The following is a 26,485-nucleotide window of genomic DNA, read 5'->3' as shown; positions in this document are numbered from 1 at the left end:
GACGGGGCACCAGACCCCGCGAGGGCGCCAACCCATCAACATCCCCGCCAGAAACCCCTCTCGAAACGCCGTCGACGGGTTTAGAGACGACCTCCGATACGCTGCGCAGTCTCCGACCCATCCACACGGGCCAGCTCGGCGTCGCGACACCAACCTTCCTTCCGCGTACTCTGCCCCCGCTGCAGCTCCGGGGATGAACTATGCGGGGCGCTTTTCCGATCGCCCGGCTACCCCCCTCCCCCTCGACAGCCCCAATCTACCCTCACCAGTTTCCGCGAGCCAGTCATCGCACACTGGCATGCTGCAGTATCCGCCCCTTCCGCCCAGCGAGGAGTCCGGGTTCGGGACGGGCGGCTCCCAAATCCAGCACGCTATCTCTCCTCTAATCCAGCACCCTCTTCCTCCGATCCCTACAGCACCTCCACCACAATTAGGGACGCAGCCAACAGCGCCAAAGGTGGCGCAAGCGGAGACAGAACCGAAGAAGAAGAAGAAGAAGCGGCTCTCGCGATTGCTCAACATCTTCAAATGAAGGATTGAATAGAGGGCGGAGGCGTTGGCTTGAAGCGACGCGGAAATTTGCTATAGATGGGTGTATTTTGGTCGGCTTTGCCATCGCGACAATCGCCCGCGCGTATGACTTAGAAAATCACATTCGTGCTTAGCAGCAACGGAAGGAAAGTGGATTGTTTTACAAGCGAAAGCCTGGGCAGGGCGTTGGCAGCGGCTACGGCAGCCAGCAGCTTTTCCGTCTCGCTGCGGGCGCAGATCAGCAGATGGTGGTGAGACACAGTTCATGAGAACTTTCGGGAGCACACCTTGGTGATATCCGGACGACGGCCTCCGTGCCCTCCTCGGCAATCCAGAGGATGTCGACGTACGTGTGCGATGAGACGAGCCCGAACGACTGTCCGAGCGCTGTCTGAATGGTCCTCCGGAGGGTGATGGCGTCGTTGCAGGGCGGGGTGACGGCGAGCCGGACGTAATTGTGGGCAGGTGGAAGGCGGCGGCGCATGGGACGCAAGTGACAGAGCGCGCTGATCTCCGTTCGAGGACGAAACTCAGGCTGTGGGCCAGAGGAGGGGAATATTGTAGATTGTAACGCGTTGGAACTTGGAGCGATCGGTTTGACTGCCACCCGACGAGAGGAGGGTGTCGAGGAGACGGTCGAAGGAGCGTTTCAACGGACTCGAAGCTCGCCCGGCGGCAGGGGTCGGGCCGGCGAAGCCAAATGCGCAATCAGCCAATCAGGGCAGGGTGGTACGGGCGCCTCCCGGCATGATCTCACAGAACCGTCGGACGCACACGCGCTGCGCCCTTTGCTCCTCCTCCATCCCCGCCCGCCCTCTCGCCCCTCTCTCACCCCCGCAGCGACGCCTCGTTCTCTCATATGGCGGCAAACGGCGCCGCGTCTGGCGAGCCCGAGCACAAGTGTTGCGGGGTGTCCGCCGAGGAGATCCAGGAGAAGCGCGAGGTCCGCAGGAACAAGCAGCAGCCGTGGATTGTTCTCAAGCTCGCCGTCTTTCTTACCATCGCCATCATAGTGTATACGTGGTATGTATACGTTGGGAGACTCTGCATCCCCATGATTAGGCGCGACGGGGGTGCGCTGGGCAGCCACGGCTTGGGCAGTGAGTTTGGTATCACGCGATGTTGCTCTTCATGTATCGTGCTAACGGGTATTTTCGGTAAACAGTTGGTTTGCTGGTGGTATTTGTCGTTCTTGGACTGTTTATGATCTGGTCGTATGAAAAGGTGCGTGCTCTCATCCCTGCACTCGACACACTTCCGCCGTCTCTACCTCAAAGTTCGTGACCTTCCCTCCCAGGAAGTCCGTTCTTTAGACCTCCCTTGATGTATTCTCTCCGTGCATCGACGTTGCCGAGTCCCGGACTGACTGAATGCTGTCACAGATTGTCCTCACCCCTCCTGGCTTCGCAAGAGACGTGAGTGCCTTTCTGTGCTTTTCTAGATCGCCTCCTTACTTTATTATTTCCAGTATGTACAAAAAACTCCCGCGCCAGCAGGCCACGGCGGCTTTCACACTTTCTGGGAGTCCGAGAGCGAAGCTGAACTCGCCGCCGCACGCTACGGTCCCCCACAACAATCCGCCCCTCTTCCAACTCCCACGCCGCCCCAGTCTCGACGTTCGGAGTCACACCACAAACGCAGCACCTCCGACTCTGCACCAAGGATTCCCGAGAAAGTTCTCAATGGTACCGCGAGCGTACGCCACCATGGCTCGCAGAACGGCCATGCGCCTTCGCCCACCAAGGAGAGCTTTGGCACTACGGATAGGCCTCCCGCGGCGGCGGGAGCGCACTCGGCCGTCACGACGGAGAAGGGTCATAGGAACGGACATGCTCAGCCAGCCCCGATTTCGGCGAAGCACACTCGCCGTCCGCCCAAGACGCCGGTGCTTCGCGATGAGTACAGGTATTGCTACAAGGACGGCTTCTTGAAGCCCCATCGCGCACACCATTGTCGTGCCTGCGGAACGGTGAGTGCTATGTATCCTTGGTCAAGCAGGAGTCTGACGTTTATCGGCTGTAGTGTGTACTCAAGTACGATCATCATTGTCCATGGATCGGCCAGTGTGTGGGAGCGCGGAACCATCGAGTAAGCACCTGCTGTGCATATGTGCGCGTTCGAGTTCGTCCTGACGGTCCTGCAGTTCTTCTACATCTTCGACTTCTGGGCCTTCCTCTTCTGCTCCTTCACGTTCGCCTCACTTGTTGGCCTTGTGGGCCAGGCTGCTTCCAACCGACCGGACTTCAGTATTGACGGCCAGCACATCGCCATCATTGTGATGTACGTTCTTTCCGCCCCTGACGCGCTCACTTGCCTACCCATGCACCTACTGCTGACACAATTGCGATCACCTAGATCCGGATTTTTCATGATTTTTACCTTCTCCCTCCTCGTTGCCCACGGTATCCTTATTGCTGGCAGCTTCTCGACCGTGGAGCAGATGGCCGTCCAGCGCACCACAGATCGCGAGAAGCGTGTGATGGCACGCCTCCATAGTCGGTGGGCTATCAGGTGCGTCTGCTTCGCCTTGTTGCCGGCCCGTCACTGACCTCCCGGGTGACCAGCGCGAGAAAAGCGACCAGGAAGCTGTGGGACGCGGAATGGGGGCGACTTGGCAAAGAGGGTCACATGTGGTGGCTGGGCGGTACGCGAAACAACTGGGAGGCGACGATGGGCGACAAGGCCTGGATGTGGTTCTGTGAGTACTTGCCCGGTTGCTGCATTCTGCATTTTGCTTCAATCACCCGCACCCTTCCATACCCTTGCCGTCGTATCTTCGTCAAGTTGCTGACGACGTTCCTCCCAGTGCCCATCGGCCAGAGCCCAGACGATGGGATGAGCTACGTCGTCAACCCGCGTTTCGACGCTGAGGGCCGCTGGCTCCCTCGCAGCGAATGGCCCGCCGAGCTCCGCTAGCCCTTCTCTACCCCCATTGATCCTCACTGCTTGCGGTCGTAAGTTCTTTCCCCACGCACGTCCCACGACGCGCTACCCTTCCATTCCCACATAGACACCTTATCTCGACGACATCGCGACGACCCCGTCTGAAGATCTGACGCCCGGCGCTTGGCGCACGATCTGCGGCACCCATATGAATACACACGTACTTACATATATATCAACCATCTATTTACCACCCGGACGGTCACGCACCAGGACACCACTGCCCCCGATACGCGCTCTCCCCCCTGCTGTCGCCTCTCTACGTCTTTGCTGTCCGTATCCTCCGAGTCATATTGTAATGCGCCCGAGGGCTTGTTCATGCGCTTGAATGCCTTGCGGCCTTGGACGTCGTTTGCCTACAGTCCCAACCAGGGGTGATCGCACAAGGACGACAGGAGGTACGTGGGACTCGCAACCGTTGCATTAAAATGGGCGCTGGGATACAAGATGGGCGGTGAGGATGTACAGACAGCAAACACCACTCCCGGTCGCTTTCCACGTTCGCGCCCGCCCGGTCGACGTCTATGGGTCTCTCCGCGTGCTGCGTCTCGTCGAAGAGGACGGAGGTGAGGTGGGCGACGCGGGATGTGGATCCGTGAAGGTCGAGCGACCGTCCTTGAGCGCAAGGGATCTCCGACTCTTCTTAGGCGATCCAGACTGTTGGAAGGGGGCCTCTTCGCGCTCGTCGACAGCAGTGGGAGGAGCGTTGCACATGAGATCGTCAGAGAGGGAGGGGGAAATTCGGAGCCGAGGGTGGTAAGGGGAGCACGAAGGCAGACGAGTCCATGGTCGGCAGGAACGAGCTTGGGCAGAGGAGCAGCTTCAGCGGGCGGCTCCGTGGGCTAGAAAGAGGCGTCGAGATCATCCGCGAAGTCGAGGGAGCCGGGAACTCGGTCGGGAGCGCATGGCGCGTAGGACATCCGCGACATCGTCGTCGTTGGAGCTGGAAGACACGGACGTCGTTGCAGCCTCGGTGAGCTTGAGCAGACCTCTACGACCGTCGTCTGCGTCCGCGGTGTCATCTTCGTCGTCTTCACCGACACCAATCTCAAACTCGTCCGCAGAGGGGGCAGGAACGGGAAGATTTTGGTCGACGGTCGACTCAGTATCCTCGTCTTCGCCGGAAAACAGCGACCAATCGGCCTCATCGAAGACCGAGACATCTTCAGAGCAGCATCGCCCGTGATTGCTAAGAAGATGCTGCGACGAGCACAACCGCGACGAAGGTCCCGCGTGCGCCGCCGTGGCGTCGCCCAAGAGCCCGAACTTGGTCGTCGCATACATCGGAGCCGAGCCTTGCCCACGACTTGAACCAGGCCTAAGCAGACGGCGATGACGGCGCAAGGAGCTTCAATAGCGAAATCGAGAGCGTGAATGCCCGGACGGTGTGGGGTATGGCGGAGGGGGCGGACTCCGGAGGTGAACATGATATGGCGGAGATGCGTGGGGGATGTGTACATGCGGGAAGGGGTGGGTAAGGCCTGTAAGGTATGGTATGCAGGTGCTCATGCAGGTGCGGTCGGGTAGCCAAGCCTGGGGCAGAGCAGAGATAAATCTGAGGCAGAGATGTTGGCGGTCTGACCGGTTTCTTGGGTTAGTTTGGTTCTGTCATTGGGGCAAACAAGGCCACCTAGCGGTGAGCACCCTGACGTCGCAGAGGATTTGTTTGTGCGAAAGCTATTGATTACCGACTGCAGATGACGAATTGTTGACACGCTCTTCGACAACGCTGAAGGAGTGAGAAGACGCGACGTCATGGGCGGATACAGGCCTGGCATGCACGGCTGGACGGCGCCCGCAAGGACACGCGGCGAGTGGACTCGGTACCACGACTGGTGGTGGCCATACTTGGCCTAAACTCGAGAACGAGGAGGAGAACGAGGAGACGAAGAGGGACGTAGGCTCGATCATCCATCCGTTTTCGTCGTCCCTCCTCAAACGGCTGGTCGAACTGGTGGGGGTTTTGGCAGGCGCACCATAAAAGGAGAGCACGTGACGTGAGTGCCCTCCCCTCGCTCCACTCCCCCGCCCAAACGGGCTCGTTGGGGCACGCCGCTCCCCCAGGCATAACGGGTCGTGACGACGGCTGCCTCGGGAGGCGTCACGGAGGGCGCGCGACCCATCTCTCGCGCGCGACCAGCTTCGCGCGCGACAAGCCTCGCGCGCGCGACCAGTCCTCCGCGCACGCGTGCGCGCCGCCTCCGCCACGCGTCGACGCCCCCGTGCAGCTCCGAGGCCAAAGTCTGTGGATACGTGTTGTGCATGCATGTTACATCTTGAACGAAATGTGTATTACCAATGGTATACGTTTCCAAAGTGACTATCTAACGAATTTGTGGAAATTGGGGCCGGAATGATAACAGCTGACGAAGTGCGAGACGCAGGCGGGGCCTTTGCGGCTGAGGATACGCGAGGTGTAGACGGGGGAGGCATAACAGCGGAGGCTGCGCGAGGCTTCACTGTCCCTTGAGGACGCCAAATAGACGCCAGATCTCGCACGAACAGCTGGCGCAGAGAGTCGGGATGGGGCAGGTCAGACGCGCCGTTGAGCAGAGGAGGTGGGCGTGATGGGCGGAATATGTGGAGATTATACTCAAGGAAGTTTGAGTGAGCTTGCGCTTGCGAGATTGCGTGCCGGGGAATAGGTTCAGCTTCGACTAGTATCGGAACGTAACGGATCTTGCGCCGAGGTACTGGACGACGTTTTGGCAAAGGCTGAGATACGAGAGACACTTGCGTGGGGGAGGAGCGGAGAGGCAGCGACTGGAGAGGTACCTGCGATGGTGAGGATGGAGCACGGCCTTGTTTGCGAGCACGGCCTGGTTGCGGGGCGCGGCCACGTCGCGGAGCGCGGCCACGTCTAGAAGCGCTTGGGGTAGTAGAGGGCTCGGCCTCAGGAAGTCCAATTTTGAGCACTGAACACATGCCGGCGAAGGCAGGAGCAGTCGACAGAGCAGGTCTACCAGTGTTAACGATGGACAACTCCAGGGTATGGTGGTGGTGGTGGTTGAGCGATGAACTGCAAGCTGACGACGTGTCCTGGCGCTCGCCATCTGGCGCTTTCGGCCGCTTCGTCTGACTTCCCCCAGGAGAACTGCTGCGAGCACGCTTAGGCTGTCCATTGGGATTGGTGCTGGATGAGGCCATCTGCTCGCAAGTCTTTTCCGATGGATTTGAGGTGAGGAACATCTTCTCCAAGAGCGCCATAAGCTCGTTCCCATACAGATCCCAGTTCGGCCATCTGGTCTGAAGAGTCCGGCGCGCTTTGTCCGTGGGTAAGCATCCGTGAGATACCAGTTCTTCGATAAGCTTGTCGCCCAGGATTGCGGTCGAGCCAAGGACTGAGATCGGGGTATCGCGTTGGTGAACCATTGATCGCCATGCTATGAGCTTGCGCTGAGCCGCACGATCAGGTTCAGTTTTCTTCGGCATGCGAGACTGCTTCTCAGCTTTTGGATGAGAGGGACGAGATAGATCAAGTAGTGACGGATCACAGATGTCACAACAGGACACAGTGAGCTCTGACGGAATAGATGTCAGTGTAAGGCGCACATCTGCAGTGACAAGAAACGAAGGAGAGGTACTGACTGCTAGTATCAATGGGGCTCTCGAAAACCCTCCCGCATACCTTGCGCCGACAAGTAACACTCTGTACGAAAACAAGAAGACCCTCATCGTCACTGTCAAGATCGAGGGGTGGCTGCGGGCCGGATGGTATGGCATCATCCTTTGCGGAGCTTCCTCGATTGACACCGTGGTCGTGTGCATATGTCTGTACTAGCCTTGCATCCTTCTTCAGCTTGGGGTTCGGTGTAACAAGATTGACGCTATACCACTTGCGCTCGACTAGCAGGATGGCGACGCCAACTTCACCAGCACCTCTTGCGGTTCGTCCGGCCCTCTGCATCCAGGTGCTAAGCTTCTTGGGCTTCTTCAACTGAACCGTGCGTACGACGCGCGGGTTGTTGCTACCCTGGGCCAGTTGGAGAGCGCATTCAGCATCCGACACGGCAAAGAAGGGCCAAATCCTCTCACCATCCCGGCAGCTTCAGTACAGACCAGAACCCGGATGTTACCATCGCGGAACTGCGGCATTGCCGCGGCGCGGTAGTCCTGAGAGAGTTGTGCATTGAAGGGCCGGACACATTCCAGGTCTTCAATAATCATCGTGGCGACTTGGGTGGCAGTACCAAGAATACTACGCAACCTTTCATTGAGATGATCGACAACCTGGGAGCCTAGCTCAACATCATCGGCGAATATCTGGGTGATGGGAATGTCCGATGCGGAGGCGATTGTGTCGGGAATGATGAAATTGATGTCCTGCAGACTGTTCAGAGGGTACTCTAGAGCGCGTATGATGATCGAGATATTGGGGCGGTCGTTGCCCTCGTTGATCCAGCGAGCTCGATGAGACGATTGACCGAGGTGGAGTGAGGAGTGGATAGCTTTTCTGACACGGGGAGTTATGGTGGCGGAGACAGCAATAATGGGGGTGTTTGCCGGAAGAAAGGGGCGGATCTTGCCTAAAGTACCGTACTCTTTGCGAAAGTCGGCCCCCCAGTGAACGGTGCAGTGCGCTTCATCAATGAAGAGGGACACTATGTTACGAGTGAATCTGCGATTTCGTAAGAAGGTGTCGACGAAGGTCTTCGACTGAAGCATCTCCGGTGAGATAAGTATGATCTGGTGTTCCATATCGAAGATTTCCTGTTGAGCCGTACCATACAGGTTCAGTTATTTTATCACTACGACACTCAGACAACGGGACATGCCTTGATTATCTTAGGATCGTGGCATGCTTTGTTCTCGCCATTGATAGCAATCGCAGAGAGACCATAATCGGTCTTGAATGTGCGTGTCTGGAATGGAGCTGCAGTTAGACCCAGAACAAACAGGATGTGCTAACCCATACCATCTCGTCCTCTAATGTGAGCAATGGACATATCATCAAGGTCGCTCTGCGCTCAAATGACGGCCAGACGTGGGGTCCAGCGGCAATGGCGGTCTTCCCCGCGCCCGTGGGAGCTTGGACAATGATGTCAACGCCTTCGAGCTGTGCCCGGATGGCATTGACCTGGAAATCCTTCGGGTCGTTGGGCCAGCGGAACTTGTTGCGCAACATCTCGCGAAGTAGCTGGATGTCTTCACTCGAGAGAGGGCGACGAGATATGAGGTCTACAAGCGGCCCCTTGGATCGCATATAGCGAGAGCAGGGACCATGCACCATTGTCAGAGGTGTACAACACAGTGTACGAAGGTCGAGCTAGAGGTGATGAGGTATAGATGAGACTTGTGCGAGGTCGCGCGCAGATGGGCGCTTACAGCAAGGCTCACGCGTTCTCCCCTACGACATTGTCCGCTAACCTTCCCCCACAATGTCGTTTGGCAGTGAGTACACATGATGTCATAAATAGAAGCCTGGCTGATCATGATTGAGAACAGTCAGTTCTCTGACAGAGTGGGAACAAGATACACGCACTCAACCGGAAGCACCTTGTCCACCGTCCCACACAGCAGGTAACCAGTCGTCCAACTTCTGGTGCCACAATTAACTCCAGGAACAACGCAGGACATACTGACAATGCACACACCTCAGGCATGGTTTGGAACACGTGTCCCGGCCAACCACCACCACGCATACAGCCACCCCGACACGCCGGCATGAATGACCCATGGCGTGCAACCCCTTTGCCCTCAGTTGATGATGCTCCCAGCCCAGGAATGTCCATTCGGTTCGAGGTACCAATACGAGGACTAATGGTAGTGCAGGCTCTCCCGTCCATGAAGAAGAGTTTGCAACTCCACAGCTACGCCAAGGTGCGAGCATGACTCGGCGGTATAGACGTCTGGAAGACGCTATCGAAGCTCGTGTGCACACTGGACTTCTCGAAGCAGACCAACACATAAAGGATGCAGCTGCGAAGGAGGCGCAGTGTTACATCAACGTTCTCACTATGCTAGAGAAACAGGGTCTTACGTGGGGTGGCTTCATCCAGTGGATCTCCGGTGCAAATGGCCATGGAAAAGCTCGCTGGGATGGTTTCTTCTCTTGCCCAAACGATGTCGTCAATGTCCTGGACCTGTGGGTGAATCAGTCATCCGACATTGGGAGAAGAACGGTAGAAGAATGGGCCTTGGGCGTGGTCGCGCAAGTCGTTGAAGCAGAGGCTAAGGTAACAACGGAGAGCAACTTACTGCAGACCAGAACCCAGCCGTTCACGAACGAGCGCATTCTCTCCTTCGACCTTACAAGTCTCCACAACCGCATCTTCGGCATGTGCCCGGCGATGACCTCCCTCCTCACTCGCTTTGCGGAAACCCCTCGGCAGCACCAGACCGTAACGGCACGGAGTGAGGCTAGTCTGGACAACAACAAGGATGACCCATTAGTGATCCGTAAGAAACGAGTAAGTGCGCACATACCACTGGTCATAATTCCTGGTGCTGAACGTCGTTTACAGCGAATCGGGACAGTTCTCGTTGATCTGTTGGGAGAAAGAAGTCAGAAAAATAGCCTCATCAAGCACATCAACGCACTCTACTTCTATGCCACCGGGACATCGCGCCAGTCCATCTCAGTCGCATCAGCTCTCGGAATATGCAGCAGCTACACCACCATCGTTGGGAGCACAAAGGTACACCGCAGCTTCGACATGCCACCACCTGGCCTGGAAGAAGACGACGATATCACCCTTGCAGAGCTAGTCAACTCCGACGGTGTGGACGATATCGACCTCGACGAAGGCACTGTCCCAGACCAAGACGACACGGAGCCGGAGCCGGACGACGACCTCGTAGAACCGCAAGCACCACCACCATGGCCTGGGTCGACGATGCGCAGACAAATTGGGGAGAATGACTCACAGGAATCCGGTCCGTCAACAAGACCGCATGATACAATGGATATGGAGGACGCGGGCAATGCAATGGACACGGAGACGGCCGTGGATGCCGTGGATGTAGAAGTGGAGCACCAAGGGGAATGTGGCAGTCGGCCAGCAGTGAACCGCGAGAAGAAGGGCAAGCCAAGCAGACGAGGAAGACGTGAGAGGTGAGTAGTTGAGTGGAGGAGTACGGTCAGGAGATGACTCGAACACGCGCTTGCAGGCAGGTGAAGCCTGAGACGCCCGCGTCTCTCTGGCGGGGTGCGGGACTGCTCCGACGAATAGGCTACTCTTGCCGCTTGGCTGCTCGGAAATTGGCTCACACTTCCCTCGCTGGCTATGTCTATGACAACATCAACGTCGCGTTCAAGGTGTCCGAACAGGTTCTGGGGCATCAGGACACTCTTGAGAGCGGCACATGTGCTACCATCTTCTCGCTGTTTGACGCCTCGCCTGCCGACATGAAGACTGAAGATCTTGTTTCCTCAATCAAGACAGCCAGACCTCTGCAGATGGGCGACCTTCGCCTCACAACTGACGACCTGAAGCTCTTCGACAAGTCTATCACTCATGCTATATTACGTGTCATTGTTCACAGCGACCTCGCATTCTCCAAATTCCGTCAACGCGTCAATGCGACCCTTCCCCCGATGACCTCAAAATCCCTCTACACCAGACATCAATACACCCGCTTCCCACCATGAACATCGACGAGTCTAGCGTAACAGGCAATGCGTCGGTTCTAGACTATATTTTCCGCCGCGAGTTGAAGTTCAATTTCGGCGCAGCCAGGTTCCGCGAAGTCGTACGACTGGTCTTTGGCGACCAGCTCTCCCTCGCCCGCATCCGCACTCTCATCATGCACCGCATTGGCCACGACACACTTGCGACATCCCATGCCAATCTTGTTCCCGGCCCTGGCCTGTTCCATTACCAGCTTGCTCTCGTGCACGGTATACTTGAGACTCATTTCGGCGAGCCCAACCCTGAGTCTGGTGGAGAAGGTACCCTCAATCCGGCAAGTATCTCATTCTTCAACAGTGTACTCGGGCGCAAACCCATCTTCCTGTCCTCCCTGCCTCCCTATCGCACTTGTCGTGACCTCATCTTCACATCTCTCACTGCTGCCGTCCTGTCCTGTCTCAAAACACTCATGAACGTCGACGACCTTGAGCAGCTTGCATCAGAACTCACGTTCGAAGAGCTCGAAGCCCATGCATTGGAGATCCACCAACGCTTTGACATCAACACTGTGACCATCCTGCGCGAGGAGCGCAACGCGCAGGTCGAAGATCGCCTCGACGAACACAAGCGCGTACTCGAAGCTGCAGGCAAGAGCGACAAGGACGAACTTGATTCCCCGTTCAATCCCCTCGTCAATCTCAACACAGGAGACATGGTATATGAGAACACTGTCTTATTCCTCCGTGACGCCCTCCTTCTACGCGAGTTCGATGACGCTATCAGGGCTGGATGTTCCGGCCGAATTCTTCGCACTCTCAAAGTTCTCGCATTCGCATATCGAGGGCTTGGCCGCACAAAGTACGCTCATGAGGTGCTGCATCTCGTGCACGGACTCACCACGGTCTGGCCGGAACGTTTACGGTGAGTCACTGCCATGCTTCATTTTACCTTTGGCGCCTCACTCACTTAGTTAGTACTTCGCAGCGTGATCGTGCTCAAGAACTGGCTCGTGAACCCAACCGGGATGGAGAACGCATGGGTACCAGTTGATCTGTTGCAGGAGCATATGAATTTGATGATCAAGGTAAGTTTCTCTACGCTTTTTTGTTCCGCTACCCACAATCAAACGGCGCAGAGTATCTACAAAGCCCGTGGCAGCAACATGTCGTGGTCATGGTTCGAGATGATCTCACCATGCATCATCACCCTCCGCCATCTCGCGACGCAAATGAATGCATTCCTTGGAGACAAAACCGGTAACAAACACGCCTCCCCTGAGGCCTCTCGCGACGTTGCCTCGTTGCGGGAGTCTATGGAGACACATCGGATTTTTGTCGTTGAGAAGGGACGGGTGCTTACTGGGATGAAGAAGCCCGTGGTACCCAACGCCGTTGACGTTGGATTCGAAGCAACACCGGGCCCCCTCGAAGATTACAACAAGACGTTCGAACGGTTCCAGGTCCGCCTCCGCCGAGTGCCACTTCTCGACCTCCTCGCTCGCCGCACAGCAACCCCGGCTGCGTCTGCCTCGGAGGCCGTAGTACTACAGGTTCGTGCACCCGCCTTTTTCCTCGTGCGCCGCGCATCCTTACAAGCACACATGGCAGCCTTCGCAAGCAGTCAATGACGGCCTCGAGGACAACTTTGAAGACGGCCCATTGGGAGAATGTGATGCTGAGGGTCTGACTCCCGGTGAGCTCGATAGCGCAGCCGCCTTCGCGCAGGAAGAAGTACCGGATTCATTAGAGGACGCTCTCGAGTACGACTAGTAACTACTTATATACCATTCCCCTTCTCCGTCCGTCTGCGAGTACCCAGTGTGCCGCCTTCGCGGGCGATGCGGGCGATGTGGCAGAGGCGGCGCGCACGCGTGCGCGGAGGACTGGTCGCGCGCGCGAGGCTTGTCGCGCGCGAAGCTGGTCGCGCGCGAGAGATGGGTCGCGCGCCCTCCGTGACGCCTCCCGAGGCAGCCGTCGTCACGACCCGTTATGCCTGGGGGAGCGGCGTGCCCCAACGAGCCCGTTTGGGCGGGGGAGTGGAGCGAGGGGAGGGCACTCACGTCACGTGCTCTCCTTTTATGGTGCGCCTGCCAAAACCCCCACCAGTTCGACCAGCCGTTTGAGGAGGGACGACGAAAACGGATGGATGATCGAGCCTAAGAGGGACGCCCCCGCGGCGTGCTCGAGGCACAGGCGCCGCTATTCTTGGACGTCATCTTCGAATAGACGACAGTTCACGCCGGCGCAGTCCATCGCTCGACAACGCGTTCGCCTTACATATAGCCCTCATCGCAATGACCCCCGTCGCTTTCCCTCCTCCCCTTCTCCCTCTCCCCATGCGTCTCTCCTCCGACCTCCGCCTGACCTCCGCCGCCCTTCTCGTCGCTTCGTCCCAAGCCCTCGCGGCGTCCTTCTCCCTTCTACACGACTACTCTGGCGCAAACTTCTTTGACGGTTGGGATTTCAAAGATGGGTTTGACGATACCACCAACGGTGCGCCCCTTTGACCTCTCATCTTCATTCCCTCCCCTCATTCTCTGTCCTTCCTCAGGCGACGTGAACTACCTCGGCCAAAGCCAAGCGTCCAGCTCCGGCCTCGCTGTCATCCAAAACAACCAGGCCATCCTCAAGGTCGACAACTCCACCTTCGTCCCCTTCAACCAGAAACGCAACTCGGTACGCCCCCTTGCCTACCCCGCTCCACTCCCTCTCACGCGCCCCGTATCCGTGCCTTCCGTACGCACCGTAGGTCTTCCTCACCACCCACGAGTTCTTCCAGCTCGGCTCCGTCTTCGTATTCGATGCCGCCCATATCCCCGCAGGCTGCTCCGTCTGGCCCTCCTTCTGGACCCGCGGGCCCAACTGGCCCAGCGGTGGCGAGATTGACGTCCTCGAAAACGTCAACCTCGCGACCACCAACCAGATGACGCTCCACACCAACCCCGGCTGCACCCAAGCGAGCGGCGTCTCGCAACTCGGCAAGACGAGTGGGACCGACTGCTCCCTTGGCGCCAACTCCTCCCAGGGCTGCACCGTAGTCGAGAGCCAGTCCAACAGCTTCGGATCTGGGTTCAACACCGCGGGGGGAGGCGTGTGGGCGACCCAGTTCGATGACTCCGGCATCTTGTGAGTTCTCATACACTGTTGCGAGGGCGCATGTTGAACTGTTTCCGAACCCCAGCGTCTGGTTCTGGACTGTGAGTATTTTTGTTCCGCGTCCCAGGACGCGTCTCCTGACGCGTTTTTGTTCTTCCAGCGGGACGCAGTCCCCTCTACCGTTTCAAGCGCGACGGACTCAATCGACCCCTCGACGTTCGGCACGCCCTCCGCCGCTTGGCCGTCTTCGAGCTGCAACATCTCCCAATTCTTCACTCCCCAGCAGCTCGTCCTCGACATCACCCTCTGCGGCGACTTGTACGTGCTCTCCTACGTCATCCCCGACCCAGCGGGAATTCATGTGGCAGAACGCTGACTGCGGATCCCTGACAGCGCCGGCACGCCCTCCGTCTACACCCAGACCTGCGGCTCCCCAGGCGAGCAGGCGAACACGAGCAGCTGCGTACGTGCCCCGCCCGCGCCCCCGTCCCTCCCCGCTCCCAGTCCGCTCACGTCCCCCCGCGCGCGCAGTACGTCGAGAACGTGATCAACAACGGCTCCGCCGCCGACAGCTTCTACGCCGAGGCGTACTTCGCGATCAACTACGTCAAGGTCTTCACCTCGGGCGCCGCGCCCCTCGACCCCGTCGTCTCCGGCTCGAGCACGCTCGGGCTCACGTCCATCACCGACTCGTTCGCGACCGGCACCGGCACCGCCGCCTCGGGCTCGACCTCGGGCTCGACGAAAGCTGCGGGCAGTGGAGGCAGCGGTGCGGTGCCGCTCCTCGCCCCCGGCGGGTGGGGCGCGGCGATCGCGGCGGTTGTCGGCGCGCTGGGCGTCGCTGCGCTTCTCGGGCCCCTCTGAGCTTCGCACGCGGACGCACGGACTTGTTCGTGGCCGCAGGAGACCGCCACTGCGATACTACCTGTACCACATCGATTGAAATAGACGTTGACATACTCGAGTCGATACTGCACACGCCGCAGACTAGTACTTCATACCCTAACCCTTTGCAATGCATGGAATGCAGCGTCTCGGATGAACCCCCAATCTTATGCAAATACAGTGCGCACAAACGGCATTTTGTCATACGACAGAGACAGTCTGCTACATACGACAGCGCGATCCTCATAGCGGGATTACATGTGTGCATGCACAGCACCAGCACAGACAACATACCATATAGACAGTAACAGCATACGCGTACACACTCTCACCCACAAGCACCCCGCCCCCGCGTCCTCACCGGATGAGGCACTTGTCGAACACGCTCTCCCGCGGCTCCGCGCGCTCGCGCGTGCCCCACACCGCCCACATCTTCATCGCCTCCTCGGACGGGCAGATCGTGAACACGCTCGTCCCGTCCGGCGAGAGGCACGCGTGCCCGATCGGGCCCGTGTGCGCGCCGACGGAGAGCACGCGCTTCAGGCTCGGGTACGCGTGCACCGCGAGCGCGTTCGTGTACGACGTGCGCGCCGAGATCGGGCGCTGCCGCCCCCCACCGCCGCCGCCGCCGCCGCGCCCGCGCGCGTTGGAGCCCGCGCCGGCGGAGCTCGAGCCGGCGCTCGAGCCGGGGCCGGAGAAGATGGAGGAGGGGAGGTCGGGGCAGGAGTCGTGCGCGCCGCCGCGGGGGAGCCAGGAGATGCCGTGGGTGGAGAGCAGCTCCTTGCAGTGCGGGGACCAGACGAGGGAGGTCACGGACGTGTTCAGCGCGAGCATGTGCACCGGCGGCGCGGTGCCCAGCGTGCCCTTCGTGTTCCAGACCCGGATCCGGCCGTCGGGGTACATCGTGCCCGTCGCGAGCAGCTCCGGCTTCCACGGGCACCAGGCGAGGGCCTGCAGGGGAGGTGAGCGTCGGGGCGAGCCCGCGAAACGAAGGCAGACGGAGACGCACCTTGACGGGAGCGCGGTGTTTGAGCTTGCTCCCGAGCCGGCCGTCCGCGGTGAGCGCCTTGCTCGCCCGCGCATCCCACACCTGCACGACCCCCGCGTGGTCCGCGCTCGCGAGGTACATCCCGTCGTCCCGCCACGCCAGCCCGTGCACCTTGTCCCGGTGCAGGTCCAGCCGCGCGACCGGGGCCGCCGCCTCGCTCTCCCGCCGGTCGCGCAGCACGACCGCGCCGTCGCCGAGCCCGTACGCGAGCACGTCCCCCGTCCAGCTCAGGCCGCCCACGTCCGCGTCCTCGCGCTCCGTCCACTTCGCGGTGGCTTCGCCCACGTCCGCGTCCCAGAGGTGGAGCTCGCCCGCGCCGGTGCCCGCCGCGAGCACCTCCGGGCTCTGGCGTGCCCACGCGATGGAGACGAGCCGGCCGCGCGGGCGCGGGGGCAGCTTCAGGAGGTGGGTGATCTTGCGCGTCGAGAGCTCTTGGTAGTAAACGTCTAATCCGCATGCAACGGCGATCGCATTTCGCGCGGACCAGGACATCGGGTAGGCGAACAGGTCTGAGGGGATGCCGGGGCCGTCGAGTGCTAGCACAAACTGGCGACGGGAGCCGAGATTTGAGGCCGCTGACGCGGGGGATAGCCCAGGCTTAGTTTGCGTGAGCTGCCGGAAGTTGAAGCGGTGGCGCTTCAGATGATTTTGGTTCTTCTTGGATGGCTCGGAGTTGGTGTCGGTGTATTGGAGGATGCGGTCGTCGGCGAGCCCGAAGAAGCGTGCGATGCGTTGGGTGCGAGGTGTTGCTTGAAGGGGTACAGCGATTTCTTTGGGAGCTGAGATGAAGCGATCGGACTGGTAGAGCAAAGAGTCAGTGAATGCAATCCGAGCAACAGTGCTGAACCACCCATAATAGCAATGTGGCCCTCCCACTATTACCGACGCAAAAAAAACGAGAACATGGACAACGGGTTTACCGTGTTCCTTCGTTACGGAAACAGACTGGAGGATATGACCGTGTTCACTGGTTGCCATACCTCCTATGACAATAGTTTGTCTCCACGAACACAACGCCCCTCAGACCCGTTCGCTCTTTGACATCCAGCCTTTCGAGAGCATACCACTGCAGCTCCCCTCTGTCCATCATTCTTGCTCTCCCCAGCCACCATCTCCGCCAACCAGATATCGCCCGAAACGGAAACTCACCACATCCACCTTAGCGTTATACGACGTCTCCGCCTGCAGTCCAATCTCGAATTCCCGCTCACGCTCGTCCGATAGCGACATCCGCCGCCGCTTGGTCGCAGAGAACAGGTTCGGGGTGACCGCGCCCGGGGCACCGCGCTTGCGCGGCGGGAGCGGTGTGCGGCACACGAACGGATTCGCGGGATCGTCCATGATTGGTTTCTGGGTGTCTCTTGCGTCGAGGTGTGAAAGCAGGCGCCAGGTGTTACAGCAGGTTTGAAAGTAGGTGCCAGGTGTTACAGCAGGTTTGATAGCGTCGGTGAGGGGGAGGGGGGAAGGGGTGGTGGTGGTGGTTGGTGGGAGAGAGGCTGCGGGCACGTGGCCTTGTCGCGGCCCCGCAATTCATCCTCCGACGGACATTCCCCAACACCAGTCAGATCTTGGTCAGATCGGGCGCCGTTTGGAGTACATATGAACAATGGGTAAAGGCTTTGCGTCGGTGTTGGCATTCGTGCGTTCTCAGTGCTGTGGGCCACTCCTCAGCTAGTAGTCCGAGCTCACGAGGCTACTCAACGTACGCGACTGCGTGTGGTTCATCCTGGATTCCGATCTGTTATATGAATACATGTCTCGGTCCCAGACTTATGTGGCGACGCCGACACGTTTCAGGGCCGAAGAGGAGCGCACCCGCGACCGGACATATCGGACGAGGCAATCAGGCCCAGTCAGGCCCTCGCCGTGGCGAGACAAAGCAGTGCTTACAATTTACTACACCGTCCTACAACACCAGAGCAAGTACATCATCAGGTCGTGAGATCGTAAAATCATTATGAGTCGTCAGCAGTAGGTATCCAGAGCAAGGAAGGGGAGGGGCGCAAGAAATTATGGTATAAATACTCTCCAGCAAGCCTCTCGAAAAATGAACACTGGTCTCGAGCCTGATGACCTCTCATAATGCCGCCGCAAGCACACTCACGGCGAGCGAAGCGACGAGTGCGGACCACGACAGCGAGAGCTGCATGGCACCCCCTGTTGTTGCCGAGGTGGGGGCCGTGGAGGTGGTGGTAGACGAAGGAACCTCGCCGTCTGCGCTTGCGACGCCGCCGAGGAGGGTAGAAGCGAGGGCGCAAACGCTGCGCATGCCGGAGACGATAGAGGGGAGCTCGTTCGCGTCCGCGTCCAAGAACTGCGTCTGATTCGTTTGGATGAAGCTGCGGGGTGTGTCAGTCACGGACAGGCGCAGGATGGAAAGAGGACATACCAATCGACACACTGAGGGTATGCTGAGGGCGACGGAGATTCAGTGAGCAACTCATACAGTGAACCGCTGGACCACATACCGCTCTGGAAGGTATCGGTACAGGCGCACTGAATGATGTCAATGAACGCAGACGGGTTGAAGAGGATCTATGAGACCCCATTAGCACCATATCGACGGCCCCGTTCGCGCCGGTGTTTTCCTGCACTCCCCGCTCTTCCCACCGAACGTGCATTCCACCAAGATGAGAGTAGGATGAAACTCACCAGTGTGAAGTTCTCCAGGACGGGCGCAGCTTGCGCGCAGCTGCTGATGCTCGAGTAGCTGGCCTCGCAAATGGGGCACGAAGGGATATCGCTCGGGAATGTGGGCTGGTCGGTCCTCCGTACAGACTGGGTGCTCACGCCCGGGAACGGGGTCGCCACGGGGAACGGGGACGAGACCACGGAGAGGATGAGGGGGAGGAGAGCAGCGAAGAGCGCGAGGAGCTGGGCGGTGTAGCGGGCCATTTCGATGAGGATTTGGCTTGAACCGGGGAGGAGGGAGTGCGGAGAGTATTCGTGAGGTCGTTACGGCGGCGGACTTGCCCGGGGAGCGACTGGCAGCAGGAGCACTGGAGAACGCGAGCACTCGGGCTGCTAGGGACGGGTAGTCGTGGGAGGGGAGCAAGCTGCTGGGGAGGGCTGGCGGGTGGGACGTGGGCCTATGCATCCTCGGCCGTGATCATGTGGACCCGCCTTCTCGCGATCACACCTTCTTGCTCTTTCCCGCATCGCTGACTCGCTCGGCAGCCGCAGGGGGTTTACATAACCGTCTTGATCATTTATTGGAGATGTAGATTGTAGCACTCGAGACACTATACAACATGATCATGGTCCGCGATTACTACTCAGTCCCTTAAGTACTTGAATTTTGGTGATGAGTTCTCGACATCTGACAAGGTCATACGGGCTTCCATGTCTCTGGCCGCTCTCCACTTGGCACACACGCCAACCACGGTTATCTGTAACTCGTCTATAGTTCGCTCTGTTACTACGAACAATGTCCTGAGCCCCCTCGCCCTCGCCCTCAGCCCGCGCGACAGCCGCGCGCTCACAGCCTATGTCCAGCTCGTCTCCGCTATCTGCACCGTCTACAACCTCTCGCGCCCCGCCGGCGTGCTCAGCGCCGGACTCGGCCTCGTCCTCGGGCGGCGCGCAGCCGGGCTCGCGCGCCACGTGGGCGTCGCAATCTAGCACGATGCGTCGCTCGTGCGGGAACCCGTTGCGCGCGCGCCAGAGGGCGCATGGGGGCTCGCGCCCGAGGAGCTGTGCGCGACCCAGGTCGCGAGGGAGGTGGCCGTTGGGCGCGTTGCATGCGGGGGCGAGCCGGGTGGAGTTGGCGTTGGTACACGAGGTGTTCGGGGCGGACAAGTGGGACGGGGTGGCCGGGAAGGAGGGGAAGGCGGAGGGCGAGAAAGAAGACGGCGACAAGGAAGAGGGCAAAAAGGAGGAAGGGAAGAAGTCTGGTGAAGATGGGAAGGGGAGGCGCGTTCCGAAGGCGTTCTTGGAGCAGTGGATGGGCGAGGAGACATCCCCGGGCGGGTGGAAGAAGCCGTGAATCTCATCGACCTCTTCAAGCGCGCCGGCAGGTTGGGAAGGTGGAGAGGACTAGCGGCAGGACGAGTGAGGGGCGTTTGCATGTTCGTATACGGTGGGTTGTTTATGGTTGCACCGATACGTCTGAAATCTATTGATCCGTTTGTCGTAAGCGGAGTGTCCATAGGGATACGGCCGGCGAGGCTGGACAAGTGCGATATGTACAATTTTATAGAGTCGCTGCTTGCGCCTGCGCCGTCTTGGGCGGCCCAGGTTCGTTGTCTGTGATCTGAGTCACGCCGGGAGGATGCGCAAGAGACTCTCTAGCGTGCTTCGCGGCGATCAACTCCGCATCTTTCCCTTCCATCGTCGCAATGCATTTTTTGTACTCCGGGTGAGTCATGACGGCCACAGTGTGCTTCCAGCGAGTGTAAGCGTAGTGCAAAACCACCCGAAAGCGATTATCGAGCCGAGCAACTGCCTCCTCGTACGTTAAGAGGAAGGTCTCGTAGTTGACTTCGTCTGGCATCCGTGCACTTGCATCAACAACCTGAATTTAGCATCAGCGCAGGATAGCATGTCAACATCGCATAGACATACCGCGTGGGCATCCACTTGACCCACATACCAAAACGTGAGGTACTCGCCGGCTCTCCTGTTACGACTGGGTCCACGACCTGCCAAGAAATGGAGAGTGCTGATATAGATTGGTTCCGTGCAAGGGACGAGCCCGCGCCTGTCCAAGCGCGAAAGCGGGTCGGGGGCGTTGTGATCCAGCAACAAAGGGAGGAACGACACTTGAAGGCCCGACTGAACGCGTGGATGAGGGCCGCCGCTGCGAGAGAAGAACGAAAGAACGGCATACCTCTTCGTGCCCTTCACGCAGAGCTGCTTGTTCCAAGGTCTCGCCGACATCCTTTCTGCCCTTGGGAAAAAACCATATGTCGAAGACCTTCCCTCGATCGTCAAGGCGTTGCTCACGGAGGATGACGACCTTGCCTGTGGAAGGCTGGATGATGACCATACCTGCACCGAGTACGAAATCTTCCGCGCACCAGAAACTATTGGGGACGGGCACGGTGGAGAGGTCGGAAAGGTATCCCGGTTCTTTAGGCAGTTCCCGTGACGATTTGGCTCTAACGTTCGCCTGGGTTACACCATGAGAAGCGTGGACATGGGTATTCGATGGTTGGACATGGCGAGATGTGCGCTTCTTGTCATCAGGGGTGACGTTGTGCACGGAGATATCTGTCGTGGGCGCGAGTGAAGATGGTGAGGAAGGTGAATTGGACAGGGTTGCTGCCGGCTGAGAATGACGGCGCGAGGAAGACTGGTGAGCCTGGCGGCCCGCGAAGCGCGAGGAGAACCAGCTCATCTCACCAGTCGGGGGTTCCTGGTGGAAGGGCGCTGGCCGGGGAAATGAGCGGAGGGCTTAAGGGCAAGGACGGAGCTACTGGCATGAATCGGAGGCGGGGTCGAGGGGTAAGCTGATAAGATAAGATGTACACAGCTGATCTCTACGTCACGTTGCCGATCATCCCCGCAAGGATTCCTCCTTCAGAAACCCGTATCTCTTCTGCCTCTTCCCCACCGCCATGAGTGCTCTCGCCAACGTTCCTCAGGAGGTGCTCGAGCACATCGCCTACTTCGCCGCCACCGATACATTTCTCGGCCCCCCTGATGGTCTCATCCCTCTGCTCTCCGTTGACCGCCGTACACACGGCGCGCTCTCCATCTCGTCCAACCCCTACCTCTGGTCTCGCATCTTCGCATCGAAGTTCGATCTCACTCCTCCCACCCGTCGCCTCCGTTCCCTTGGCCGCACACTATCCACGCTCGATATCTGTGAAGAGCTCAAGCTACGCTGCTCGCTCCTCAAGGTCATCCGCCGCCGAACCGATGCCCGCGCGACGTCCTACGCGCTCAGCCCGACGCACCGCGACGGCCTCCGCTCCGTGCTTTGGACAGCGTACCTGATGATGCTCGAGAACGAAGGCCGGAATGAGCGCCAGCTCCGGGAGTACGCCGGCTTCGACGTCTGGCTCAAGGAGTTCCTCTTCCACGCCTCGGGCGCGAGCCTCGCCGTCTGGTCCGTCAAGGCGGACCTCTGGCCCCCGAATAATGAGCGCGCGGCGCTCGCGCTGTGGCTTTTTTGGTACATGCTCAAGCCAGGTGAGTAACGACAACCTTCATTTCGGGTCGGGACCATGCGGGGGTAGAGCTCGGATTTTGGTATTCGCGCAGGAGGCTGTGGGCGACAGGCGCTGTGATCGCTCGTCTGACTCGCTGCTGGCCTTCTGTTAAGAGCCCGCAGGGCGTGTGTTTCCTGGAATGTGGCGCTCCATGAGAATGAGGCGCAGGTTAAACTCCAAGAAAGACAACGACGCCGCTCCTGGATAGATTGGCGAACGTCGCTGTGGCCTTACTGTGGCCAAGCTTATCGCGACATGCTCTTCTTCGCCCCCATGGAAACGCGTTGCAAGCCGAGATTCTCGAGCTCTCATGAGTCGCATGACAAGTCTTGGTTACAGCTTCGGAAGCGCTCTTGACATGCCGGCATTATTTCCTAGGCTGCAACCTAAAGTTAATGAACTCGCGAATGCTGACTGGCTTCTTAGAGGAGTACACGAGGAGTGACTCGTCCACCTTTCTTGAAGCAACCAACATACTCAAGCTCTATGCTCTCGGTGCTCACCAGGTGACTACACACATATATCACACACTTCGTGAACGTCAAAGCTAACTAATAGCACCAGTATGCGCTCTCCACTCCCCCATGGAATGAATTTACGCCCCCATGTCGGACTCGCGGCGCGTCCGCAATCAAGCATTTCGGCGTGTCGCTCAAGATGTCGCCGCCGGCACCCGCCTCGCCTGCGATACTCGCTTACCTCACCCTCGCCCACAAACTATCCGCCACCTACGACACCATGCGATACCACAAGCCGCCATCAACGACGCCCCCTGGGCTCGCCGCCGCGCCGTCGAGCGTGGAGTGGGACGCGGAGTGGGCCCGCGGTCTGCACATCGCGGACACCTCCAAGCCGCTCGGCGCCCTCTTCTCGGGTGCATTCATCCCGGGGAGCCTCGAAGGCGTTTGGGAGGGCATGTTTACGGTACGTGGCGCTGCCGACAATCGCGGGTTGTGGATCGCTGACGCTGACGGGGCGCCCCGCGCACGCAGTACACTGAGTTTACAGCCTACTCCGCGCTGCTCTCCGGCGCGGCGCCGACCGTCCTGCAGCGCAGCGCGATCGCACACCACCCGCACCTGTGGCGGCTGCGCGAGCACCACCTCTATGCGCCCGCGCCGGACGATGGTGTGGACGACGACGGTGGCGGCGCGACGGTGGTCTCACCTGGCCCGGAGGTGTGGCCGGTCGCGCCCGGGAACCCGCTGCGTGCGCACATTCCGCACGAGTGCCAGATGGCGGAGACGTCGGACGGCCTGCTTATCAGGGAGCAGGGGCTCGCGGAGTCGGTGTTGTACCACAGCTGGGCAAGCGTGCAGAAGGCGAAGGAGCAGGACAGGCCCCGCGGGCGACTCGTCGACATCTTCGTCACGGGCGAGGTGCGTGCTCTGTCCTCCGCCACAGTCCACTTCTCCCTCCCGTAGGGTCATCCGCTGACGGGGCGACCGACAGGGCCACTCGGCCTGGGGCCAGTTCAACCTCGTCGGGCGCATCCGACCGTGCGACGGCTTCATCAGCCTCTCCAAGGAATACGTGAGCCCCACGCCTCGTGCTCACCCCGTCTTCCCGTTCTGACAGTCTGTGGCTGCCCGCAGGTCGACGGCGACCGCGGTCAATGGCTTTACCGCGGCTACATGGTCGGGAACGCTGAGGGCAGCCTCTCGGGACGCTGGCGCGATACGCTCAGCCCGCCCGAAATGCCGGGCTACGAGGGCTGCTTTGTGATGAGCCGCCGCAAGTGAGGTGGAGAGGCTCTTGGGGCACGCGGTGGGTTCTGGGGTTGTTCTATCGCTCTTCCCGCTCGAGGTGTTCCGTACATTGAGTGACTGCGTGTCAGGTCCTCGATTCCGTGCTGTAGTTGTATGTATTATTTGCTTGCTTTACTCACGTTGGGTGTTTCTCTCTCACTGCTTAGTGCTCCAGATGATCCCTGTATGCTCGCTGATTGGCTTTCGGACTGGCGTAATATATAATACTTTGCTGGACAAGCAACTGTATAATTGGAACGGGACAAAGCGAGCGAAAACATCGCCAAGGCTTTCATAGCTTTATCCAGACTCCAAGCATCTCGCGATTAGTGCACACTCCGTGGTGGCGTGAACCAAGTTTCCATTTGTCACAACCTTCAGATTGATATCTGCTGTGAATGAAGCTTGAGAGCCGTTGCAAGCGCTCTTCTTATCGCTGTCCTCGTGCTGGTGGTCTGTAATCTGACGATGGTGTAAATGAATTCGCATTCATCTCGTTGCAGGAAACTACACGCTCAGCTTTTCATTCCACTGCTGGACACATTGGCGGTACGTACATGCAAACGGAGGCGGGGCGCGCTTCCTATGACGGTACTACCTCGTCGCAAATGTCCGTTCATGTATACTCGCCCGTGACGCTAGCGGCCAATACTCGCCAAATGTTCGACCGGTCCATGATCGCGTGCGATGGAAAGCAACGATAGAAGTCCCTCGCCATATCATATAAAGTGCGGCACCATAAAGTGCTGCCTGCTCGACCCCAAGCCGGCTGCAGTTTAGTCAGATCGAAAGTGATGACCGGTCACCGCCGACCGGGAATGCCTAAGGATATAAACCCAGCCGTGGTATGGACCGTCAACTATTCTCAGCCAAATCGTCATCCACTCCCATCACTTAGCCAACGACCAATACCTCCACCATGTCCGTTCCTACCACGATGAAAGAGTACCGAATTGTGAAGGCTCGTCTGCTAGCGCCGCTGCGTCGCGGGTACGCATTCCTACCGATGGTTTGATTGCACGCGACAGGTGGACGGCTTGAATAAGCTTTCCTTAACCTCGTCCCCGATCCCGCAGCTGAAAGCTACTGAGGTGCTCGTCAAGATCCACGCGGTGTCGTTGAACGTACACACCTCGTTTCTACGCCTTGTACTACTTTGTATTCCGTGCTGATACTTCATCGTCAGTATCGCGACTTGCTGACGGTAGACGGAAATTCCCTCTCCGCCACGAAGAAATACATCATCCCCGGTTCCGACATGGCCGGGGAGATCGTGGCCCTCGGCGCTGAAGTGGCCGGATGGACTGCCGGTGAGCGTGTCTGCGCCAACTTCACCTCCGACCACATCTTCGGCGAGGCGAACAACGTCATCATCAACAGCGTCCTCAGTGGCGGCGTCGACGGCGTGCTGATGGAGTATAGGGCTCTGCCTGCGCATGTAAACAATGCTGTCTCAGAAACTGCAGACGCACTGCTAACCACGTACCGTCCTTGCACTAACAGTCCCTTGTGAGGATCCCGGAGCACCTGAGCTACGAGGAGGGGTCGACGCTCCCCTGCGCTGCCATCACCGCGTACAACTGTCTCATGGGCTCGAGCCCGATCAAGGGCGGCGACGTCGTGCTCGTCCAGGGCACTGGGGGCGTCTCCATCTTCGGGCTCCAGCTCGCGGTCGCGTCGGGCGCGGTGGTGATCGCAACCTCGTCGTCGGACGAGAAACTCAAGGTCACGAAAACGTTGGGGGCCGCGCACCTCATCAACTACAAGACGACGCCGGACTGGGACGCGGAGGTGATGAAGGTCACGGGCGGAGAAGGTGTGAAGCACGCCATCGACGTTGGGGGCAACGATACCGTGCTGAAGTCGCTGAACTGCACTGCCTGGGGAGGGGTCGTGAATCTGGTTGGGATTTTAGGCGTGAGTGGCTGTTCGTTTTGTGGTGACGAGGGCCCGGGTGACAACATTGACCGTCTGTTGATTTGCAGGAGGGGGGGGCTGAGGAGCCGCCATTCAGGGTTCCTAGGAAGAGTGTCTCTGTATGACAGGTAACGATTGGCTCGCGCACACAGTACGTCCATTTGTGGAGGCTACGTACGATGGACTTACTTATATGGTTTGATACCTGTAGGTTCGAAGACATGAACCGGTTGATCAGCGCCGCGAAAATCAAGCCCCTCGTCGACAAGGTGTTCGACTTCGAGCACGTAGCGGATGCTTACGATCATCCGCGCAGCCAGAAGCATGTCGGGAAAGTGGTGATCAAGGTGTCGGCCTGAGCCGAGACCGCGGAAGAGGATACTAAGCTTAAGAGAGGATCGAGAAGCGCTCGCTCGGAGCCGAGCGCCGACTCTGTAGTAGGGGAGCCCAAATTCGCGCGACCACACTGTACTTATCACCACTCGGAATTTGAAACATCTGTCATCCCTTGACACTAGGACCCTACGAAAACATTCTCGTGTGTATGTCCTTCACGCGGAATTCTTATCTTATCTCCTCGGCTTTCGGCCCT

At 59.0% G+C, this 26,485-nt stretch overlaps 2 protein-coding genes across 2 annotated transcripts; one reads left to right on the top strand and one right to left on the bottom strand.

The window, feature by feature from the left end:
• Positions 1–6,669: 6,669 nt before the first annotated feature.
• Positions 6,670–8,677, bottom strand: BXZ73DRAFT_58390 (P-loop containing nucleoside triphosphate hydrolase protein; the record flags this gene model as incomplete). Its single annotated transcript, XM_048021648.1, has 5 exons — positions 6,670–6,995; positions 7,063–7,447; positions 7,510–8,184; positions 8,241–8,336; positions 8,390–8,677. Coding segments are annotated over 5 exons (1,770 nt in total), but the record flags the coding sequence as incomplete, so codon positions are not given.
• Positions 8,678–9,302: 625 nt separating this feature from the next.
• On the top strand, positions 9,303–12,814 carry BXZ73DRAFT_83560 (uncharacterized protein; the record flags this gene model as incomplete). The annotated part of the gene is made up of 7 exons (XM_048023924.1): positions 9,303–9,884; positions 9,939–10,528; positions 10,585–10,990; positions 11,038–11,966; positions 12,030–12,129; positions 12,181–12,594; positions 12,653–12,814. 7 exons carry the CDS (start codon positions 9,303–9,305, stop codon positions 12,812–12,814), a joined length of 3,183 nt encoding a protein of 1,060 aa, XP_047870905.1.
• Positions 12,815–26,485: the final 13,671 nt, after the last annotated feature.

This window comes from Epithele typhae (assembly GCF_022376455.1).
Source record: "Epithele typhae strain CBS 203.58 chromosome Unknown BXZ73scaffold_202, whole genome shotgun sequence".
NCBI classification, from domain to species: Eukaryota; Fungi; Basidiomycota; class Agaricomycetes; order Polyporales; family Epitheliaceae; genus Epithele; species Epithele typhae.
This window is presented reverse-complemented; position numbering and strand designations above follow the sequence as displayed.